Genomic DNA, 23790 nt, shown 5'->3' on the forward strand with positions numbered 1-23790 from the left:
CCTCTACTAGTTTGAAGTCAGAAACACCAGATTATAGGTGGTATGGAACTCATGGTAACTATTCAAAGTTCAAGGTTTTCGGCTGTGCAGCATATGCTCATATCAGGAAGAGTAAGCTTGAACCCTGGACACTTAAATGTGTGATGCTGGGATATTAGAGGGGGGTAAAAGGGTACAGGCTATGGTGCATTGAGCCTGGTAATCAAAAGGTTGTGATAAGCAGGGACATGGTTTTCATCAAAGAGCAGATGCCTTACTTGAGTAAAGAAAAACAGTGGTGGAGTTAGGGAAACTGAATCTGGAATCATCTGGAGATGTTAGTGATTCAGAGAATGGTGAGCAACAAGAAGACCCCATTTCTGAGCAAGGTGGAGCAGATACTCATTCTGATCAAAGTGGAGCAGACACTTATTCTGATAATAGTCTCAGCAACTACCAACTTGCAAGAGATAGAGTGAGGAGGGAAAACATAAAGCGTCCAGCTAGGTATGCTGAAGCAGATGTGGTCTATTATGCACTATGTACAGCTAAAAATCTTGAGTGCGCAGATCCTTTGTCCTACAAAGAAGCTATGATGAGCAGAGATAGATAAAGATGGATAGATGCAATGAATGAGGAGATGGACTCTTTGCTCAAGAATAAAACTTGGATTCTTGTTGATAAAAGCAATCTGAAGCAGGAATCTAAGGATAAGAAGCTCATAAGTTGTAAGTGGATCTTCAAGAAAAAGATAGAAACAACAGATAAGGATAGAATCAAGTTCAAAGTTAGGTTGGTGGCTAGAGGCTTTACACAGGAGGAATGGGTTGATTTTAATGAAGTATTTGCTCCAGTTGTAAAGCATACTTCCATTAGGATTCTACTTGCTGTTGCAAATCATAGAAACTGGGAACTGCAGCAGCTCGATGTGAAATCTGCGTTCCTTAATGGGGATCTTGAGGAGACTATTTTTATGGGCCAGCCTGAGGGCTATGTAAAAGAAGGAGAGGAAAACAAAATATGCTTATTAAAGAAGAGTTTATATGGATTGAAACAAAGTCCAAGGCAGTGGAATAAGTAGTTCAATGAACAGATGACTATACATGGTTTTCTCAGATCTGAATATGATGATTGCATCTATATTAAGAAAAAGGGGAATACTCCAATACCTCTTGCCAGGGGCGAATCTAGTAAGGTGGTAGGAGGGGCATTTGCCCCACCTCAAAATTTTTTCCCCATAGATATATTGTCTGTTTTAAAATTTATTTCTTTTAATTTTTCACTAAATGCCCCACCTCAAATTCTTAAATTTTCTTCATAGATAAATTTGTCCCCTTCCCTACAAATTCCTAGCTCCGCCCCTGCCTCTTGCTTTATGTAGATGATATGTTACTAGCTGGACCTTCATTGGTTGAGATACAAAAGATCAAAGCTGATTTACAGAGAAGTTTTGAAATGAAAGACTTGGGTGAAGCTAGAAAGATTCTGGGAATGAATATCTTGAGAGATAGGAGCAAGAAGCTACTGTGGCTATCTCAGTCAGATTACATTGAGAAAGTCTTTAAGAAATTCAATATGACAAATGCTAAAGCAGCTGCTACCCCTCTCTCACAAAGTTTTAAACTGTCAAAGGAGTAGGCTCCAAGAACTGAGCAGGAAGCATTGGAGATGGAGTCAGTTCCTTACTCGAGCATTGTTGGGAGTATAATGTACACCATGATTTGTACGAGGCCAGACCTAGCCCATGCTATCTCAGTCACTAGTAGATACATGTCTGACCCGGATAAGGAGCACTGGAATGCGCTCAAGTGGATTCTCAGATATTTGAGAAACTCCAGCAATTGTGGTATCTTGTTTAAGGGAAGTGATAAGAAGTGTGAAGAAGCTGTTTTGGGATATTGTGATGTTGATTATGCTACTAATCTGGACAATAGAAAATGTAATATCCCAAAAATGACCCTAGACGGGATTTTCCATTCCGGCTTAGAAATAGTAGAATCAGACCTTACGACAAATAATTCTATATAAAAAAAATAGTGAAAATCATATATGGTTGGAAATGAAAGGGAATTAGAAGGTTTATAATCAGGATAAATAAAGTTTATGAATCAGGTTTTCGGCAATGGCGCTGATGCCGAGGGAGCTGAATAAATTTAAATTATAAGTGTCAGTTAATGAGTGTCATTGTGTCTTTCTAAATGAGTATTAAAAGTATAATATGAGTAATATTATGCAAGGAATTAGAATTTGATTGATGTTTGTATAAGAATTTATAGAAGGGCAAATTTGTAATTCGCATGAAATACACTACTCTAATGACTTGATCTAAGCATGGTGATTTTATTCCTACAAGTAATACCATAAGATGAGTTCTTTTTAGTTCTTAGAAGTATATAGAAAAGTCTAGAAATTTATCATATACATGGATATGTAGGATTATGCCAAATGGCAACATAATGTCCATGAATTAAAATAATAGTTGGAGGCACCTTTTAAGATCTAAATTGAAATTCTTCTCCCCTACTTCTTCATCAAGAAAATCGGCAACCCCTCTCCAAGACTCCATAGCCATTTTTCTTCACTAATTTTCAATTTACATTGACGATGTAATCGGATAATCGGGACATTCTTGAGGTAGGACTACCTTCTTATCCTAATTTTGTAGTATATAGATTGATATTTCATTTAGTTTGAAATGATTAAATTTCTGTCCTCATGATTTGAGTTATTAGAATGATTTAACCTTTGAATTATTGATGAATATATGATTTTGGATAGAGTAAGATATATTTTAATAAATTATTAGAAGCTATGGTAATCTTAGCATGTAATTTGAAAATATACCTTATGGATGGTTTTGGTAGTTTGAAGATCAAGCCTGATGAGATATATATAATTTAGGAGATGTTTGAATAAGAAGTGAAAAAGAGTTTGCTACAAGTTATAGAGATGTTTAAATCCTTGTTTTTCGGTCAACTGTTCCGAATTATTTGGCATGCGTAGGGAAGTGAAAATGTTTGTTTAACAATTTTTTAACTACTTTTAATGGGTCTTGTTGTCACCTGAACAATTTTGAGATTTTAGGAATTCATTTCAAATATATATAAATTGTTTAGAGAACATTGCCAGAAATAGATGATATCTCCTAGACCACTAAGAAGTTTTGAGGGAATCTTGTTGGAAACTAAACTAGACTTATTTGGGTAATGGAAAGTATTAGGCTAAGTCTTTGAACGTGTCCGGATGAATTTACCTCATCAATAAAAAGTCACTACAGTGAAGTGGTTAGATTAAAATTTAAAGGAACAATAACAACTATAAAAATGGAATTATGTTGTTACTATTAACTTACATAATATATATTGTATGAGGTGATCACACTCATGCAGTTGGCGAAAAGTGAAGGCGTGAGACTAAGATAACTGTTATATGAAGACGCTTTGGGCTTTCGAGGTAGGATGTCCTATGTTAGAACTCAATTTCGTTAATTACGTGCATATTTTGTTAAATAAGATTTTTATTAATACTAGTAAATGTATGTTGATGTGACCATGTGTATTGAGTTTGAATGATGTGGGTTATACGTTCCTGTTGTGATATAATTAGTAGATATATATATGTGAATCTGATGATTTTAAAGTGATAATAATTTGTTACATGTTTATGTGAGATTTGATGTATTGAGTGTGGTCCTATAGAATTTTGATGGGTAATAGTGTGACATACGAAATTGTGTTTATGCATTGTGCTTGAATATGTTCATTGAGTATAATTGCTATGTCATGTGACAACAATTATTGCATTATATGTAATCACTTATCTTCTGGATAATTGCAGTGGGGATAGTTTGTTATATGATTGGCTCTTATCTATCTGTCTGATACACATTGCTCTTGGGAGCATCTGACATAATTTGTTCTGCGAGTTTCTGATATGATTGGCTCTTTTGGAGTGTCTGATACGATTTGTCGTATGCACCCTAAATGGGTGATCCGTGCGGCGTCCTTTCAAGGGCAATAGTTGCGTCTGTATTTGCATCGGATTTGACCCGTGTACCGATGTCTGTTACTAAGCCAAATAAAGGAGTTGTATGTGTTGTACTATGCTATTGTGTGAAATCTCCATTATAATTAGGATATGTCTTGATATTTAGGGCATGACATAGAGTTATGTTATGTGTGTGTAACGCCCCGAATTTTCGTTCCCTTCCTTCGGGATAAATCGGATTTAGTAGCTTAATCTATTCCCTTTAAGAAGCCGTGTAATCGTAGTTATCGTGGTAATTTTCAACTTTGGGATAATCTAAGTATTTTCGTTGGAAGAAATAAAGTGCAAAGAAATTTACATTTCGAGGATAAAAGTAAATGCCATAATTTTATTAGATAAGTACTTGGAGGAATTTAAATACAAGTAGTACATATTTACATATGTGAGAGTGATAATACACACATCTATTCTACACCCTTTATCCTACAACACTAATCAACAAGTTTGGAAGCTAGCTATTTTGGTGATGGAGCCAAGGGATCTCTAGATGAGCATCTTCTTTCTTTCTCCCTCACTCTCTTTCTCGATTAGGGAGCAGCCACAAGACTCCAAAGCTCCAACTCATATACCTACAAATTAGCACCGAGAAGGATATTAGAAATAGGCTTCACAAAGACTCAAGGTTGGAGACTTCTCCAAAATAGCAAGTACGACCCAACTTACACCAAAATGGCATACAATTGGATAAGCACAAGGGAGAGATGAGATGGCAGCCCCAAAAATAGGAGCCTTTGCCCCCAAGACTTGCTCAATTAGGTAAAGAAACATGATGCCAAGAAAGAGATGGAGCTGGCAGCCAAAAATAAGAGGCTTTGCCCCCAAGTTTCCACACAAGAGGCCTATATAAACTTCCTCCCCACCTTCTTTTTCCTCCACCACTTTGACACCCCAAATTCCACAAACTTAGAACTTCGGTGAGGAGTAGAGAGGAGGGCGAGGAGAAGCAGCGGCAACACGGAGGAACAGCCGCATAAACCGAGGATCCATCGAGTGAGGCTATCTCTGCGAGTAAAGGCGGAGTGAGGAAAAATCAATTTAAGGAGTTTTAAGCGAACGAGGTGGGCTTTCTATTTAAGATACGATTGTTGCCTTTATGTTTAAAGTATGGTTTTTATGAAGAGTGCCAAGGTGATATGAAAAGTACAGTTTACGTTTACAGTTTCATGAACAATATTTTATGATGAGTGCTATTTACATCAAGTGAAAGTGATGTTATTTAGTTATGTGACATTATGTGTTGCTTTACGGGTGCTTGTGAACTGTCAGCCTACGTTGATATTTTGTTCGGCTTTGACCGATAGAAATGAGTTTAGTCGAAAATGTTTATGAGGAAAGAAAGTTTTTGAAAGTTATGACAAGCCATGTTTTATTTTGAACTTTGCCTATCTGATTGTCTAGCAAGGGCGATGTCCCTACTAGACCAGGAGTTTGTGAATTAGTTTCACCAGGAGTTGTGAATTCGTTTCACCAGGAGTTTGTGAATTTATTTCACCAGGAGTTGTGAATTAGTTTCACCAGGAGTTTGTGAATTCATTTCACCAGGAGTTGTGAATTCGTTTCACAAGGAGTTTGTGAATTTATTTCACCAGGAGTTGTGACTTCGTTTCACCAGGAGTTAGTTCAGATATGGCATAAGTTCCAGGAAAATAGAACAGCAGATCGCTTTTGATAAAGACAAGGAAAATGATTTAGTGTTCTCGGATCTTTTACTTAAAATCCCGAGTTTACTTAGGAGTGACTTGACAAAACCAGTTTTTAGTAAAATATATTTCGGCACGTGTCCACTGAGTACACCAAGTACTCAGCCATGCATATGTTTTAAAAATGTGCAGGTTGAGCAGTGATGACGGCGGGCGGTGTTGAGCATAGACGATGAAGATCCTTCGATAGAATAGTACTTGGATGCGTCGTGTCTCCATACACGATGTCATCTGCTCTTGACTCTTCCGCTACAATGTAAAACTCGAGATTTCATTCTCTTGTACCATGCACTCTGATTTTTATATATATTCCAAGTTATTTCAGTTCAAGTTCAGTTGTGCCACAGTTTTCTCCTTTCTTCCCCGCTTCTTTGATCCTCCCCTAGTCACGATCAACCGGGCTTTCTATCCTTAGAAAGTGCGGTCGTGACAGTGTGTTTCTGTGGAGCTATGATATAAGTGTTGGAAATTTGATATTTTGCTAATATGATTTGACAATGTATATGAACTTATAAGTTTCAGAAGTCGAAAGATGGGATGAGGATTCTGTAGCTGTAACGGGAATATAGATAAATTTATTTACTAAGAATATTAATTTCTAATGAGGTAAAGATCATTAGATATCTACTTACGTAAATATGTTGGTTTATTATTTCTCAGTTCTGAATAATTTTGTTTTAGTATATGAATACTCTACTAGGCTTTCTAAGCACTTTTCCCTCCCTACAGGTTAAGCTATAGATTTTGACATCAGAGTAGCGCAGCGGCTGCATCTTCAGCGAGTCTTTGGTCGTTTGAGAAAGTTTATAAAGTGTATCATGTTTGGTATGAAGCTTTGATAGTCCATTTTTGCCGTAATGTCCTAATATGAAAAATTTCCCGTAATGAATTTTTGTTTGAGTTTCCACAAATTCCAATTGATGACGTCATTATGCGGTGGATTTTTACCTATCGAGTAAGAGATGTTACAGAAAATCTCAGTCTGGTTTCTTGTTCACTTTGTATGGTTCTGTCATAAGCTGGAAGTCCAGCTTGCACAGCGTTGTTGCTTTATCAACAACAGGAGCCGAATACATGGCACTCACATGTGTTGTGCGAGAAAGCTTCTGGATCCAAAGAGATCCTGACTTTGGGATCAATCAAAGAACTATGGTTGTGTTCTGTGATAGTAGTTCTGCTATATGTTTGGCTCGACATCAGTTCTTTCATGTACGGAGCAAGCATATTGATGTTCGCTTGCATCTTATCAGAGATGAAATTGAGAGGGACAGAGTAAAAGTGGTCAAGGTTGATACTCTTCATAACCTAGCTGATATGTTGACCAAGTGTCTTGGAAGAGACAAGTTCGAGCACTGCAAAGGTCTGATCAATGTATGCAACAAACCTGAACCATGAACTCAGGTGGAGATTTGTTAAATAGAGTCATGGTTCAGGGTGGGTCCAAGCCAGCTGGAGTTATCAAATTACCTGATTAGTTTCAGTTAGTTTTATTTTCTTTGTTTTCGTTAAGAGCCGTTGGAGCTCAAGAGGTTAGGGTTGTTGAGAGCAGTTTCTCATTCTCTTGTATTGCATAAATACTCTTCAATTCTCAGCTTGAGAAGTATGATGAATAATACGGTTTTACTTTCCCTACTTTGATTTTGTGTCTTGAGTTTACAGTCGAGAGCTAAGGGAGAAAGAAAGGGTATTCTTCTAGTTGTTCAATCTTTATTTCTTCTTCTTGATTCTTAACATTGACGATGTGTATGAACAACGATCTCCGTATCTGGAACCGCCGGCAGAACATCTAAGCACTCCATCAAGTGCTTCGAGAAATAATCTTTAAATAGCTGCAAAGTAGCGTATACTGGTTCAGTGGCAGCTTCAACGACAACTTTATAGCGAGCAACCTCGTTGTCTATTTCGGCTTGGATTGCAGGTATGACTTTCGAAAAGTTTTTATAATGTCATTGCGGATGGTTTTCTCGTTTGTTCGAGAGTTCATTTTTTTGGTGAAGTGTGAGATTTTCAGAGGAATACAAGAGAAGTGTGAGATTGTTAATGAAATGAATAAGATTTGTGATGATATTTATAGATTTAAAAATTAAAAAAAAAACGTTGTGGTGCGGTGCTATGCTCCACAATGCACGGCCTCGGGCATGCCACGGCACACCGGCGCCCAGTGCAGGACCCTACCTAGGGCATATCTCATGTCCCCCACCCGTCCCCACCCGCAACCCGACACTATGTGTGGATGCTCTTAGGGATAACTTTTTGTATATATAATTAAATTTTATATATAATATTAGATGATAAATATGCATGTACAGGGATATATTCATATTCATATAATAGATATTGTTCAAAAACAAAGTACTTATAGTCCATTAGATCTTATTATTTAACGGTTAGATTAATGTTACATGTCATCTAATAATATATATTATCAGTCTAATAATGTAATATCTTATTCTAATAATGTAGCTTATCACAATCATCTAATTAAAATTTCAAAAAGATGTGTAGCATTGAGGAGGTATTAGGACCTTAATACATCCATTTTTGTATTTAATTTAAATTTAATAAAATAAAGCTAAGTTTCACTAAAATACTGAGTTTTCATTTATTTTCAGTAAAAAGAAAGGAAAAGTATCTATTGACTTCTTTAAGATTTGAAATTTCCGAGTGCCACAATTAATGAATAGTCCAAATTCAGGTATTGACTTACTGTATAGTGTATTGCTATTTTTGCTGTGAAATAGATGACTTTTGCAATTAGTAGTTCGAAATAAGCTGCAATAAAATATTATAAATTGCATTAGGAAAGCATGCTAATAATTTTTTTTATTAAAATATAGATATAATAAGTATGAGTAGTTATAAAATGTAAACTGTATATTTCGTACAAACTCCAAACTATAATTTGGACTGTTAAATTTCATGTTTGATGTCAACCGATGACAAATAACGTAAATAGAAAATATCAACAAAATATCAATATGTTGACAATGTTGATGTTGTGTTGACATTTTCTATTGCTGTTATTTGTCATCTATTAACCTCATATCTTAAAATCTAATTATGAGATTATAGTTTGAAATTTGTACAATATATAAAATTTGTATTTGACTACATCCTTAATAAATAGTATAACCGCATTTTATTTATCAGTGGCATCATATATGCACTGCATGTATATTATAAAATTAAATATATATAGATACACGAAAAGTTTTGGAAGTTAAAATAACCAGTCAAACGATTTGATGAAGTAACAAAATAAAAATAAATAAATAAATTAACAAGTATAGTTATATATTTTCCAAATATTAATAAAGTGAGGAAGCAAATTTAATTTTTAAGCATGGGCTGGTGAGAAGGTTAGGAACTTGACTTTATTGCATGATTATAAGTTGACTTTTCTTTAGCATAAAATACAGTTACAAATTAAGATTGACCTGCGAAAGAAAGGACAAGAGGATGAATTAGAATAAAAAATAAAGTAGAGAAAAAAAAAATCAAAATGAAGTGAGATAAGAGAGCAATAATGATGAGTAAATTTGAGTCTAATTTTGGTCTTGTAAGTATTAAGTTTGAATTTGTTATCAGTTATTATTCGATAGTATTTGTAGTCATATGTATAATATAGTATTGTTCATATTGTAGTTGTTTATTTTACTCTATTCATTTAGTTCTGACTCTAACACATTAAAATTAGTTAATGACATTTTAATTTTTTTATAATTAGAAATGTCTATGACTCTTACTTTGACAACATAAAAATGTGAAATATTTAAATTTAATATTTTTAGAAACGACCATATCTCTTGTTAACAAATTTTAGCTCATGAAACACTAAAAAAAAATTCTCTCTGAAGAATATGACTATGCAATAGTTGGAGAAAAAAGAGAGTACTAAAATCCAGAGGCATTGAATTCAGTTCAACTACCGTTGCTTCACCAAAATTTGACACGCCTACGGCTACAATCTTTCACAAATCATTGCGTAATAATTCAGCATATCTGTTTGCGGGCGGTGAACAATCACTTTTTATATTTCTGCAGGAATTGATGATTGAGTTCCAGGAGAAGTCTCTCGAAAGCCGAGTGGAATCTGTGTTGTTAATGGAGGCGGAGGGAGCTCGAGTGGAGAACCGGAGCCTCAAGTTTGATGAGGTGTCAATGGAGAGAAGTAAGAGCTTTGTTACTGCATTGCAGGTAAGGTTTTGTTCGTTTATTAGATTTGGTTCGAGATTGTGAGATCAGATCTGAGATCAACTGCGCTCTACATGCGGGGTGGTTTGTGAGCTTGCTTGGCGATTTCTGGTTGACTTCTGGTTTTTGCGGAATTTTGTTTGTATTTGATCTTCATCCTTTTACCTTGAGGAAGAATAGAATTGAGTAAGATGCGGTAATCTGACTTGACTCTACAAATTAAGCTACAGAAATTCAATATACTATTTCATTAATTTAGCTGGTACTTTTGCTTGTTAAGAATAGAAATGAGTAAGATGCTGTAATCTGAATTCACTCTAGAAATTAAGCTACACAAATTCAATGTACTGCTGTATTTCATTTATTTAAACTTTGATTCAGCTGGTACTTTTGCTTGTTAATGTAAAACTAGGAGCAAGTGGGCAGCGATGTTTATCGTATATAATGTGCATCCTTATGATACCTGTTCTTAAATAACGAAAGATGTACTAGATGAATTCTTCGAAAATTCTACTTGATTGATTGCCGGGTAGAGAATTACTTTCAGAAATAGAACATAGAGGCATCACTTTCTCGTCTCTATGTATAAATGAATGTGCTATATGCTTTATTCATTTCATGGTTTTACTACTTTTAGTGAAGTAGTCCATTTAATTGTTCTTGTTTGTAATGCTAAACCTATGCAGGATCTCAAGAACCTAAGGCCCCAACTATACTCTGCTGCAGAATACTGTGAGAAGTCTTACCTTCACAGTGAGGAAAAGCAAATGTGAGTCCACTGCCAATGCCATCTTATCTAAGGGTTTGTGTTTGGCTTGAAGGATTTGAGAATGGATTTGGATTCAGGAATTTAAACCCACTCATATCAAATCATTATATCTCAAATCCATCATACCAAGCTCAATCCATAATTTCTGATGTTCTAAAAGATCCTCTTATATATGTGTGTCATGTGTGTGTTGATTCAGTATGGAATGCTGATTGCTGTTGTATTTAGTGTGAGTTGCTTTGGCTCACACTCAAGAATGAGATTTTTTTCTTTTAAAGTAGTACTACAATATAGAGAAAAGCTGTTCTGGATCTGCTTTCTGTTGACCATGAATGTTTTAACTTACAATTAGTATTATTTTGCTTCAGGGTGTTGGACAATCTTAAGGATTATAGTGTACGGGCTCTAGTGAATGCAATCGACCACCTTGGTACAGTTGCTTACAAGTTGGGTGATATCCTGGAACAACAGACATCGAACATCTCATCAATGGAGCTGAAAGTTACATGTCTAAATCAGGTAGATAGGAAAAGATTCTATTGATAATAATTACCTACATTATTGAGGCTCAGATTTGTGTCTTCTCTGTAGCAACTTCTGACAGGTCAAATATATACCGAAAAAGAAGGCCTTAGGCAACAGCAATTATTAGCTATCATCCCAAGGCATCACAAACATTACATATTGCCAAGTAAGACTAATAACCGTATTCTAGAATAACTGTATTTGTTAAGTTTCTATTCCTTTTCATTCTCCCTATTAATTTTCCTTGGCTTTACCCGGGCCAGATTCTGTGAACAAGAAGGTGCACTTTAACCCACATATACAAACTGATCCGAGGCAACCTACACTAGCAAGAGCCCGTCTTTATCCTCCAGGTAGCTGATATTCTTTGCATTTAATGGTTGTTTATTACATTCAGCGTGGAATAAATATAACCGCTATGTTAACTTGTCTATATTGCATATTGTGTTAGGTGCTACAGCTGCAAATACTCTCTCTTGGCATTTAGCATCTGAAACCAAGTCGACTCTGAAAGGCTCTGTACGTGGTATTATAAGGTTTGTCCTAGAGTTTTTGTTATAATCTCATCTGACTTATAAATGCTCGACCGGAATAACAAGTGGTCAAACGCTAATATATGCTTATTTTTTCAGTAACGAGGGCTCGCAAACATATGGGAAAACTTCAGGAGCGTTCAGCATGTTAGGTAGGCAAATATCACAGTGGAACTTGTTCCTCTGGTTAATGTAACATTATCTAGCAGAAGTGTTTATTTTGTCAAACTTATTCTTTATCGGCTAGATATTGAAGAGAATGCATGGATGAGATCCACACCGGCTTCAAGTGTAGAAATGCAAACACGGGGTGCTGTACAATGGGTAAAGTTAAAATAACTCCAGAATGTTCTATATTTAACTGTAGTTCTCTTCACTCTGATACATGGTCATCTCAGGCTCTGATCTCATAGATTTCTTCTTTTTGGGCAATTAGACCAACTGGACTTTGTTATGTCCAGAAATGTGTCCGCAATTAATGATTACATGGAGCTTCTGGCTTAGAATCAGTTGGCTTTCAATTTTCATACTCCAATTTATTTCAAACCCTGCCAGAAATGAGATCCTTATTAAACAACATGCATCTACTGGTTTTGTTTGTTTCCTCTAATATACTTAAGGTAATTGCATTCACTTGCAGGATCTTCTTGAGGGATCGAAACCTCTGACTCCATACCGGTCATTTGACAATCCTACTCAAAGAGAAATAATTAGGCCCCCTGTTCGCAGTAGAAGTGTCCTCTCAGCTTTCTTCGTCAAGCATAAGACTCCAAAATTGAGGACGGGTGCATAGCTCCTTGATCAATAGACCGTGTTTAGATGTTCCATCTGGTTAGAAGCTGTCAATATGGACATCTTCTTTTGATATACTGTTTACTAGCTAGCAGTTCGCTGTATCATATCATCCAATCTTTCCTTTTATGCATCAATAAAACGTAGAGAAGATGTTGAGAGTTTTAAATTTTTGATGTTATAAGTAGTCTAGTCTTGTACATGTTGAATTTGATCAGACAGCTCTGTTTTCACTTCATAGCTCGTTTTTTTTGTGTTAATGCACATTGCTACATTTTCTAAGATGAATTAGTTAAGAATAAATTGTTGATTTTATGTAATATGAGGTCTTTATAGAGAAAAAATTTCCAAAAATAGATACTCAAAGTACTTTAATTTTGTTGGTCGGTCCAAAATAAAATAATAAAACTATTTGTCATTATGAGATATAGTACTCCCTTTGTCCGTATTACTTGCACTTTTCTATTTCGGCTCGTTCAAACTACTTACACTATTTCTATTTTAAGTAAGAATTAGAGTATTCAAATACTAAATATATTTATGTTAGTCAAGTGCTCCTTTATTTAGTAATAACTCATTATATTTAAAATACTAATTTAATTATACTAAAAAACAATCCAAAGTTTACAGCCTAAAATGAAAAGTGCGACTAATATGGGACGAAGGGAGTATAAAATTATTAATTCCAAGGAAGGTATTGCCATGCTAGAAAAGAATATAAGATCATGGTTCGATCTTTAAATTTAAATTCATTTACTCCTCCAGACAAAAAAAAAAACATATGAATACTAAAGGCTAGTACCACTAATTTTGATTTTCTTAATCTCTATAACAAGCTTGAGTGCATATTTTAGTTTAGCTTATAACTCATTCTTGCTTGGTTTAGTTAAAGAAGATATAGCACGATACATAAATTTCGATAGCACAAAAAGTTAATATTACCACACAAGCAGCCTAGAATAATAGAATTTCCCTTTTCAAATTTTATCTAAAGGTACAACAAATACCAAATCTCCAAGATGGGGAGAGTTGATAATATAGAATGTAGTTATAAACTAACCTACCATTTACAAGCCACAAAAAAATGACCAAATAAAGAGAAAGAAAAGAATCAAAAGGATGCACTCTATTATCTTGGACACAAATCTTGGTCCTAAAAGAATAGAAACAAATGGTAACCCAAAAGAATTAGTATGAAAATATTAATGCTACCTCAGACCAAGATCCGTTGCATTCGTCGTTGCCTCCACTGCCGGCTTCACATACTTCCCGATCACTTTTTGATGAGTTCGTCTCCGTATTCGTTGAATTTTATCTTTACTCTTTTGCCTCCTCTTCTCCTTCTCTTTATTTTTCAGATTCCTCTCCTTCTCATAGGTACCTTGCCATATTACTTCACCAGTTGATGGCCACAGCCGTCGTTTGTATGAGCGGTCAATGTCAGATTCCTCGGCCAAGTCCTCATCCATGGCTTTAAGAGTGGAGAACTGAAACCACTTGATCCACATCTGGCCCCTCCGGCCTTTTAGCCCATGCTGTTCCTGCATAAAACCCATCTCTGGATCGACATAAACCATTCTTCTTGCACTATGGTATGCCCAAACATTTACTAGCAATTCGAGCAAACGAGAGTAGCAATGCTTGTCCTGACACATTTCAGATAACATATATATTGAGAGGATATTCACAACAAAGAATTCACTGTTTCTTTACTGAATGTGATTAAAGGAAAAGTACCTTTGATATGCCAAGACAGCAGATCCCCCGTTTTTGGTGATCCTCGTGGAATCGTGCATCAAGTGCATCCACGAAGATTCTATAAATTGGCAAAACAATAGTTTGTTAAAAGATGTGTTCATTTGTTAGAACCTTACCAGAACAGGAATTAAAGAGTTCAAACCTTGAAAACATGACGAACTCCAAGAAGGACTTGGTAGGAAGAGCCCACGAATGCATGACCGACCAAGTGCCATCACCCGAAGGCATGGCGGGTAAAGAACTCAAGTTGTGTTTTATGCCATACATCTGTTTCAGAGACTCCAAGAACACAAACCTAATAGCCACAAAATAAGTTAAAGCAGGTCAAACACACATACAAATTTAAACCCATGCCAACATTTGGAGAAAATAGCAAATGTGCAACATATCATGTGGGATGAGATGAACTTTAATGATAAAATAAACACGAGAATACTTACTGGCAATTCCCGGCATTTATAGCATCGCAGAATGACCAGAAATCCTGTTTCAATGGGTTTCTTGGGTCCTTGTCGAGCCGGGCCCAGAAGTACAGAGTGTCCCCATGCCTTCGTGCTTCTACAGCGTCCAACAATGATCTTTCAGCAGTCTTGGACAGAGATACCTGTTACGTTATTCTTGTTAGACATGGATCAGTATTTGTTGAGGAACAAACCGCACAAAATGCATCATAAATATTTTCTGTGTTTTAGAGTTCACAAGCGAAAGAGTATTTAAAGTGATAAAGCAAGTAATAACAAACATCTCAATAGCGTATTTGAAATCGAATAGACATTTATTCCATTTCTTATTGGAACATCATTTCAATGAATACCATCGAACAAGTTATTTTGCATGACAGTCAACAATTACAAACCATGATATGTGTCTCCAATTAACCGAATTACTTTCTGGTTAATCTAGAGTTGCAAAAAAATTAGTGACGAAACAAGGGTTAGCCGCATTATGCTTAAAGAGCAGAATAAAGGTACCATGCGTGCTGTTGCTCTCCAGGACTGAAATCCTATCCAAGCATTTTTATGGATGCGGTCAACCCTATTAGCAATTGCGAAAAAGGCTCCATATTCTCCTAAGACCTCTCGATAATAGGCATTGTTCAACAAAGGGAGGCGAGAAGGCCCATCAACATCATCACCTCCAGGTCTTCTACCTTTCGAGGACTAGACAATGCATTCAAACATTGCATCAGCTGAATATTAGTAAGCTAGGGAAACATGAAAAACTCCATTGTGCATGAGTCGGATGCTCACCAGCCCAAGCCCTCTATATAATGAAGTGTTGTGCAAGAAGGGCCAGGTTCCTGCTCCAAAGTAAGGTTCATAAATACATAGTGGTTGGGCAGTCCTTTCAAGTTCTCCTTCATCTCTTTCATGCAACGTACGATCACTCCTCCTGGCACTTCGATATATTTCATCCCATGTGCCTCGAGGCTGATCTGTTCTATCCTTCAACTGCATCAGTTTCACCAAAAAAAGGAGTCATCAAACCAAGGAAGCTCAAACACCATAATCTACCATGCCTAATTTCATAGAAGGTGGCAAAAACCAGATTTACTTACCTCTTCATCTTCTCTTTTCTTTCTCATGTAAGCAATATCCATGTACTTTTGCTCTTCCCATATGGAATACAAAAAAGTTTCATTTGGTAAAATCAAAGCCACAGAGTTCTCTCCGTTGGTATGATTAAAAAGCTTCTCAATCTTGTCCACAGCTTCCACACCGTCTTTACTAGGAGAATGGGTGTCCGCTATAGCTTCGAAAAGGGACCACCTCCATTCAGTTTTCAGTTTGTTGGGAATGCTTTTGGCAGCTTGGGGTAGTGCTACTTCGGACGGGAGAGTGAGGATGTTTTCCAATAGTGAAGAATATCCATCCACGCTTTCCGAGACCATTAAGTTTTTAGCTGTATGTTTTCCAATCGATGCAGCATTCTGAGCTACGAGTGAGAGTTTACTATTTGAGACCATTTGCAACAAGATCCGTGTCAGAGCCCTCATATCATCCTTTCGGAAAAGGTAGCCGTTTACCTTGTCACTAACCTAAGATATTCACGAATCCAGTTAGAAGGTCAAATTAGAGAATATATATTATTTATATATTATATACTTTGTTCAATCCATCAATCAAGATAAATATGATAACAAGCAAGCTTTCATGTTATATTATTATAACCACATAGATTCAATCATATTGAGTATGCTTACATATTTCCTTATTGCAGGTAGATCAGGAGCTACTATAGGTTTCTCGAAGCACATAGCTTTCAGCAAAACACTTGGAAAAGAGTGCTCTTCAAGGAAGGATCCATATACTACGAGATCAGCTGTACTTATCACAGTATCTATGTTTTGGTCCATAGCAACATGCTTCACCGTATCATTTGGATATCCGAATTTTAGAGCAATGGTCTGCAGCAAGAAATTCAGTCCATTAGTATACAAGGAACCAAAAAATGGGAGCCTCCCTCCATTTCAACGATGACAGTTTTACGTTAGTGTGCCCGTGACTTCTCTAGTTTTACGTGTGTAGGTGCTTGTGCCTTGCATGGTTTTAATGAATGCTAACTTCAGTTACAACGAGAAAGAAGTTTGAAGATAAATATACTCTCACCTCCACAATACTACTGTAGTTGCTAGTGGAGTCGCCAGCTGAGATTATGATTTTAAGACGAGAACGTGAATCACCAAAGTCCATATATAGCGGGTATAAAGCCTTTAAAACAAAGGCATGCTCGAGCCACAATCCTCTATATGATAGTTGACTGCCCACAACTGCAACAACAAAATCATCTGGTCCATATTCCATTTTCAGGCGTATATTCTCTCGACCTAAAGCCTTTTGCTTTTCAGCTTTCCAAGCTTCTTCCGGGGAGCCAGGGATGACGAAGTAATTTCCAGGATCACACATTGAATATGCAATCTGCATTGTATGTAAACATTGGTCAAGTAAATCACTGTAACATCCTCTCATAGATGGCAACAAATTGTGTTCATGAGAATCACTGCACTCAACAACAATTTATGTTCATGAGAATCAGAAACATGGCAACAATTTCTTCTCAGGCTTTGTATCACCGAAAACTTCTGGAAAGAGGGAAACTTACAAGTTTACTTCTAGTATTGTCTAAAGAAGTTGGTATATAATAACCAAAAAAACAAATGTGCATACCACACAAAGATAACAAGTAACATGTGGTTACCGGCAGGATATGGTTTGGGAAGACAACAACTGTGGCCCGGCTAAAGTATTTTCTCCACATATCAATCGGCTCACTCTGGCCTCTTGAAACATATTGTCTTAATCGGTCGGCAAGTGTTTGTTCGTGGATGGTCCATACAACAGGAACATTTCTGAAAGGTTCCTGCATAAGACTGTAAGGAGTAAACCCTTTTATGTCATTGGCAAAAGATATAGTCAACAACAAAAAGGAGAACTGTCGTAAAGAAATAAATTAAAATAGGTGAGAAAATGAAATTATGTCACTTACCAAGGTAAGAACCCAACAGCATTAATCGAATTCACAAGAAGAGCATCATAGCTACAAAAGAAGCAAAAGATTAGAACGTATACCATCATCTTTTGCCTTCTCCCAAATCCCTAAATTTCCTTTTACGACTGGAGCTGAATAAGTAAGCAGGTAGTTGGGGAATGTAAGCTGTGCAATGGGCCAAGAATGTAGAGGACATATTTTAAACCCCAACAAGAAAGCTCTTAACCCAAAGGCCTTATAATAATTACATAAAACAACAAAGATAAATTGTAATCCTAGAACTTCATGAAGACTGATTTATGAAAGGAAAAATGCGAGAAAAATTATAATCAATATAAATTTTTCTATGATGAATCTCTTTGCTAATAAAGAACACAAAAATAAGTTGTTTTAGAGATATTGGAATGGTAGGAAGAGTCAAGCTTAACTACAGTCATAAATTTCAAATATTATAGCAGTTGAATCCCAGAACAAAAGAATTTATTGGCATGAAATGTTGAGGGAAATTGCATACTTCAGCCAATCGACAGCAAACTTCATATCCTTGTCAGCTGCATTGACAGTAACATGAATATCTCTCCAGACAGCATGTGCTGGACCATCCTCCAGAGTGAATACCTGAAAAAAGAAAGGGTACATTAATGGCTATTTCACCTCAATCTGTGACACAAGTTGAAGGGAAACAACAGCAACAGTGACAACTACAAATAAGACATAAATCCACAAATATTGATTTCTAGTTCCTTCATCTCAGATTCTCTCTGTGGCGTTTTTATCACTTTTATCCAAACTGCCACCTAAGCATATGATGATATTCAGCAAAGTTGATTTCATACTCCAAAATATTGAACCCAAGGTTCCACTCCCTCCAACACCAAAACAGAGCAACTTCCAATTTATCAAAAGTTTCCAAAACAACGGTGTTATTCTTCATTACTTGTCCAAGTAAAGGATTTTATCATAGACCAAATTCCAAACTGGAAAGTTTCTAATGCTATTAGCTGCAATCATTCAGTACAAAAATATCTTCCATACAAGTTAGCATCAGATAGAATAAATAGAGCCGTAAAGGTTTCAAGAAACATACTCAGAAGCAACAGATACATTCAAGGTTAGGTTAGTCAGAATACATCGTTGACATAGATCATCCAAAGTAAAACTATTGACTTATATGCATCTCAGCTCAATAAGGTTACTGAGCAAACATATGCATGAAATTCTTACAGCATTTTTCTTGATGCATAGTAAGAACGATCTTATTAGCAAAAAGGCTGAAATAATCAGAAAAAACTATACAATCTTCGATAAATTTGACCAGGGTCAATTCTACTTCCATTCAAGTGGCATAGGCACAAAGACATCTACATTCCATCTTGATTACTTATAAATTTATAACATAGAACTCCATGGGTTCCACACATAAATACAATTACAAGAAGTATAAAATGCAAAGAAAAAAATTAATCATCACCTCAATTTCATATCCAATCTCCAGCAAAGCAGTAGCAACAGTAGCCATTAGTATTTGATGTTGATCAACCCATAGATCAGCAAAAACCTACAAAAACACACATTGTTGTCAAAGCTGCCCATTTGTACTACACTGCTTACACATCCAAGCTACTAGCTCAATTCACCAAACACAAAAACTAAAGAACATGAGCACACATGCTCACAGTCAACCCCCAAAAAAAATCCAATATAAACAGGAATAAAATTCACTAACCCCGTACAAAATAAAGTAGTTAAAAATCAAATCTTTACAATGCTCACCAAAGCAATCTTCGGTTTTCTGTATCCAAATCTCACAAATGTACTCTCATTCACAACAGTACCATTCTTCCGAAACTTCTCAGCAATTTTCAAAGGCTCAAAGCTCAAATCTTCACCAAAATCCAACTCTTTCAGGAACGAAAACTCCTCGGAAATTACACCAGAATTCCTCCGAAACAAGTCACGGGCTATCCCAGATTTGTTTCCATCTTCAATTACCGAGCCTGGCAAGAAGAAAATCTGGAAGAAGAAAATGAAGAAGAAGAATACAGCAACCGCGCAGATCAGCTGGAGATAATCAATTTTCTTGAAAAGGAAAGCTCTTGCAAATCTTGATCTGCTCCTTTGCCCCGAAAATCCAATACTGTTAGAGCTCCGAGCAGATGAAGAACGCTGTAAATTATGGTCCCTCTTCAATGCCAGCGCAGTTTCAAGTGAACCCATTTACACTCCCATAAACCAAGAACTCAAATCTTTATAGCTCAAATCTCTTCCACATATACATACTCGTTTCAAGAATGTCGGTACGCAAGATTAACCCCCAAAATAAGCAGAAAAGAGATAAAGAAACAGCGGTTTGGGGTGATGAAAATGATGGGTTTGCTGTATTTTTATATTGTGGATTGCCTATTTTCTTTTTACTTCTCCTCTTTCACAAGAATTCCAGTGCGAGTTTTCCGTTTATTTGGATTTTTCTTTAATCGAGAAAATAGGATTAAGAGCTAATCTGCTGACGTGGCTGATTAGTCATTCTTTTAGTCATACGCGTGCTATATAGATTATCGAATAGTTATTATTTTATCGATGTGTTTTTATTGGATGGCAGAGAAAATAAGCTTTTTTAATTTTTACTCCACATTAATTTATTGGCCAGTAGGGAGAGGAAAAACCTAGATCTAGAGATGGGTTTGTCTGTAAACAAGGTTGGAATGTTAATTGTTTATTAACTAATTTTTTCTAACAGTATATATCTGACATATTTAGCTGTTAATTTACGAATAGAGACAAATGGAAATAATCATTTGTATTCAATAATTGAAATACTACTGTTGAGTGTTGACAGAGGGTTGCCATGGATGTATTTGCCAACAAAAATAAAATTGGGATGCAAAATCAGCCTTAATTGCGGATTCTTGATTGATTAAATATGTAGGCAATAGTCTAGAAATTTTGACCTAAAAACTCGAATCAAATATGAATAAGTTTACAATATTTGCAAAATTAATTTAACATTCGGCAGTATTATGAAGATCATATTTGTAATTGAATTAAAAAATGAGTAGTGATTTAGAGATATAATGTCTTTCTGCCATAATACTCCTATACGTCATTTTGCCATAAGTGTAATTTATATTTTGACTTATATACCCTAATGTTATTTTAGAAAGATAGCTTAGATTATGAAAATTAAATTAGCTAGTATTTATTGATCTATAGTTTTAATTAGAGTATTTTAAGTCTTAATTATAATTTTATGGAATGGTGCGACAATTTGATTTTTTTTTTCTTTGCATACTTACTTAATGGTATAAACTTTATTAATTAAATAATAATTTTTAAAACATACATATTTTTAACGAGAAAGAGCTCATATGATTTTTAAAATATAGTAAAAATTATTGCTCTTAAAAATATAATTTACGAAGTACTATTTTATTTATAAAAGTTACTCTATTACTTTAATATATTATATAGGACTAAAATTATAATTCTTCTAAGTAAAAGTTAATGTTTTTAACTAATAAAAGTTATTCTTCTTACTAATAAAAATTATTATTGTATTACTATAAAATATCATTATTTTAAATAAAAATTACTCTATACTAGTATTATTTTTGTGAATAAAAATTATTGTTATGATCAATGAAAGGTATTGCTTTTAAAAGATCAATAGCCGTTTTGCATTTATCATTTGATGACTCAAACCCTTAATTCGACCTATTGGATGGAAGCATGTTATCAATTAAGTTGCACTTCATCATCGTATAAAAATTACTCCAAAATTTAATATTTTTGTTCTTTGATTAATAGATACATTCATTTGCATTATACTAAAAAATAAGAATTAAATGAAATTAGATTTTAAAAAAGTAAATAGTTAAATAAAAATTATGAAATTTTTGAAAAATAATACATAAACATAGTCAGTATTAATATATCATGTATCAAATTTTTGTTTCATAATATTAAAAATTGGCTTAAAAACTATAATATTTTAATAGCATAAAAGACAAAATACTAACTATATGGCTTAAAATATTAAATAAATGAGTTAAAAATATGTGATTATTTTTTTTTTCAAAGTTCGACTGTAAAGTTCTGAAAAGACTTTATAGAAATTAAACTTTTAAAAAGTAAAGAATTCGAATCAAAATTGTAAACTCAATTAATATAACTAAAGTCCTTAATCAAATGTTAATTTATTTCATAATACAGTAATTGAGTTTAAAACTCTAATACTCCTCTATAAAGAAAAGGAGAAAATAAACTACTTATACAATTTAATTATGATAGAGTTAGTTTGAAAGATATATCCTGGACTAATTAATAGGAGTACAATAATTTAGATTTAAAAAAATCTGTGTATGACTTTATTAATTTATTTTATTTTGCATGGTATATCTTCAATTAATTTATTATTGAATGTTTGTTATTTATTTTGTATTTATAATTTTTAACCAATAAAATTATTAAATAGAGATTTGTAGTAACTAATTAGTTAATTTAGAAAGTATTAGAAGAATTCCATAGTACTCTGTATTTAATAAATTCAATGAAAAATAATAGTTTATGGCCTTATTTTTAGTAAAATGTATGAGATATAATATACTCAATCCATCTTTCAAAATTAGTCTCATTTTGTTATTTTAGATTGTCTCACAAAATTGATCAATTTTAAAAAAGAGTAAAGGCCAAATGTGGTCCCTAACATATGGTCGTTTTATCAATTTGGTCCTTAACATTATCTTTTTGATTATTTGGTCCCTCACAAATAAACTCGGACCCGAGTCGGTCCTCAGTTAACAATACCGTCAAAAAATAGATGGTGATTGCAATTTGACTATATTAAATTACTAATGGTAATTAATTATACCTAATTATAATTCTTTTCCTATTAGCAAAATTGGAAAAAAGATAGTATCGGTTGCAAAATGAAATGAATAATTTGTAATTTAATAGAAATTAAGAATTATAATTTGGTATAATTAATTACCATTAGTAATTTAATATAGTCAAATTGCAATCACCGTCTATTTTTTGACGGTTCTGTTAAATGAGGACCGATTCGGGTCCGAGTTTATTTGTGAGGGACCAAATAATCAAAATAATAATGTTAAGGAACAAATTGATAAAATGGTCATATGTTAGGGACCACATTTGGCCTTTACTCTTTAAAAAAATCACCACACATTACATTACTTATAGGTTTAAGTTGAGTCTCTCGATTCATAAACACTTCTTCATTTATTTATTCTTCTTCTTTTTTTCATACTTAACTAAATTTACATTAAAACTTATACAATTCACAAAATTTTATTTTTAAGGAACTGATGAGGTAGAATAAAGAAAAATAAATAAAGTACTTGAAAAATAAAAGTTCATTTTTATTAAAAAGATGGAAATATGGAGTATCATTTCATTTGGACGTTCCAATAAAATATACTCCTACACTCCATTATTACTTCCTTATCCAGGAAACAGTGTCTTATTTAATCATTGAAAAATGTTTATGATTTAAATTTTTATTTAATTTTTCCTATTTTTTATATACATCACACTCCACTAAATTATTATATTCACATCAAAGTAAAACTATACAAATATACAAGATTCATATTTCGTTATATTTTTAAAAATTCACTTTAAATCAAAAAGAAATTTTAAATTATGTATAGATGGAGTAGTTGGTTTGAACATATAAATATGTTGATTAATGACGTAGCAATATCAGATTATTCATAGTGTTTTAAGTACGAAATTAATCAATGTCAATATCACTCTCATGTATTGAACGAGAAATCGTAATCTTTGATCTCATGTCAATGTAATGATAGTAGTCATAAAGAAAACATTAAATCATTCCAGAATAAGAACACAAATCTAACCATTCAACACTAGCTACTATGCTAAAATATAGAACTCCATTCTATAAGAAAAAATATGTTTAAAATATAGTGATTAAATGTTTTTTTTTCATAAATCAAAATTTGAATATTCAGATTCAATATAT

The 23790-nt window shown here is 34.3% G+C and overlaps 2 protein-coding genes and 1 long non-coding RNA gene across 4 annotated transcripts; 2 read left to right on the forward strand and 1 right to left on the reverse strand.

The window, feature by feature from the left end:
• The first annotated feature begins 2491 nt into the window (after nucleotides 1-2491).
• Nucleotides 2492-6050, forward strand: LOC125216064 (uncharacterized). 2 transcript variants are annotated; one of them, XR_016135857.1, is made up of 4 exons: nucleotides 2492-2613; nucleotides 3369-3432; nucleotides 3817-5084; nucleotides 5859-6050. It is a non-coding gene; the product is annotated as an uncharacterized LOC125216064 (long non-coding RNA). The 2 variants fall into 2 exon arrangements; XR_016135856.1 differs by lacking the exon at nucleotides 3817-5084.
• A 3483-nt stretch (nucleotides 6051-9533) lies between these two features.
• On the forward strand, nucleotides 9534-12821 carry LOC125222579 (protein ABIL1-like). Its single transcript, XM_048125276.2, has 9 exons — nucleotides 9534-9923; nucleotides 10607-10689; nucleotides 11058-11208; nucleotides 11281-11380; nucleotides 11478-11567; nucleotides 11666-11750; nucleotides 11847-11899; nucleotides 11995-12071; nucleotides 12388-12821. Exons 1-9 carry the CDS (start codon nucleotides 9777-9779, stop codon nucleotides 12538-12540), a joined length of 939 nt encoding a protein of 312 aa, XP_047981233.2. The 5' UTR covers nucleotides 9534-9776; the 3' UTR covers nucleotides 12541-12821.
• Nucleotides 12822-13494: 673 nt separating this feature from the next.
• LOC125222544 (uncharacterized) lies at nucleotides 13495-20180 on the reverse strand. Its single transcript, XM_048125216.2, has 14 exons — nucleotides 19560-20180; nucleotides 19258-19344; nucleotides 18301-18404; nucleotides 17784-17834; nucleotides 17496-17667; nucleotides 16907-17215; nucleotides 16501-16704; nucleotides 15856-16335; nucleotides 15548-15748; nucleotides 15269-15457; nucleotides 14738-14901; nucleotides 14440-14592; nucleotides 14277-14355; nucleotides 13495-14185 (listed from the first exon to the last, which is right to left on the reverse strand). The coding sequence occupies exons 1-14, from the start codon at nucleotides 20001-20003 to the stop codon at nucleotides 13748-13750; spliced, it is 3075 nt and encodes a 1024-aa protein (XP_047981173.1). The 5' UTR covers nucleotides 20004-20180; the 3' UTR covers nucleotides 13495-13747.
• Between the last annotated feature and the right edge of the window lie 3610 nt (nucleotides 20181-23790).

This window comes from Salvia hispanica, chromosome 1 (genome assembly GCF_029641045.1).
Source record: "Salvia hispanica isolate PSC_SH4W2 chromosome 1, Shi_PSC_v1, whole genome shotgun sequence".
NCBI lineage: Eukaryota > Viridiplantae > Streptophyta > Magnoliopsida > Lamiales > Lamiaceae > Salvia > Salvia hispanica.

Excerpts from the sequence above, each read along its gene's own strand:
- LOC125222544 (XM_048125216.2), bottom strand. The coding sequence starts at position 20,003 with ATGGGTTCACTTGAAACTGCGCTGGCATTGAAGAGGGACCATAATTTA. Across the intron at positions 16,336-16,500 it reads TACCTGCAATAAGGAAATAT|GTTAGTGACAAGGTAAACGG; the intron begins GTAAGCATACTC and ends TGAATATCTTAG. Across the intron at positions 15,458-15,547 it reads TATATAGAGGGCTTGGGCTG|TCCTCGAAAGGTAGAAGACC; the intron begins GTGAGCATCCGA and ends TGCATTGTCTAG.
- LOC125222579 (XM_048125276.2), top strand. The coding sequence starts at position 9,777 with ATGATTGAGTTCCAGGAGAAGTCTCTCGAAAGCCGAGTGGAATCTGTG. Across the intron at positions 11,568-11,665 it reads AGCCCGTCTTTATCCTCCAG|GTGCTACAGCTGCAAATACT; the intron begins GTAGCTGATATT and ends ATATTGTGTTAG. Across the intron at positions 11,900-11,994 it reads AGGAGCGTTCAGCATGTTAG|ATATTGAAGAGAATGCATGG; the intron begins GTAGGCAAATAT and ends TTTATCGGCTAG.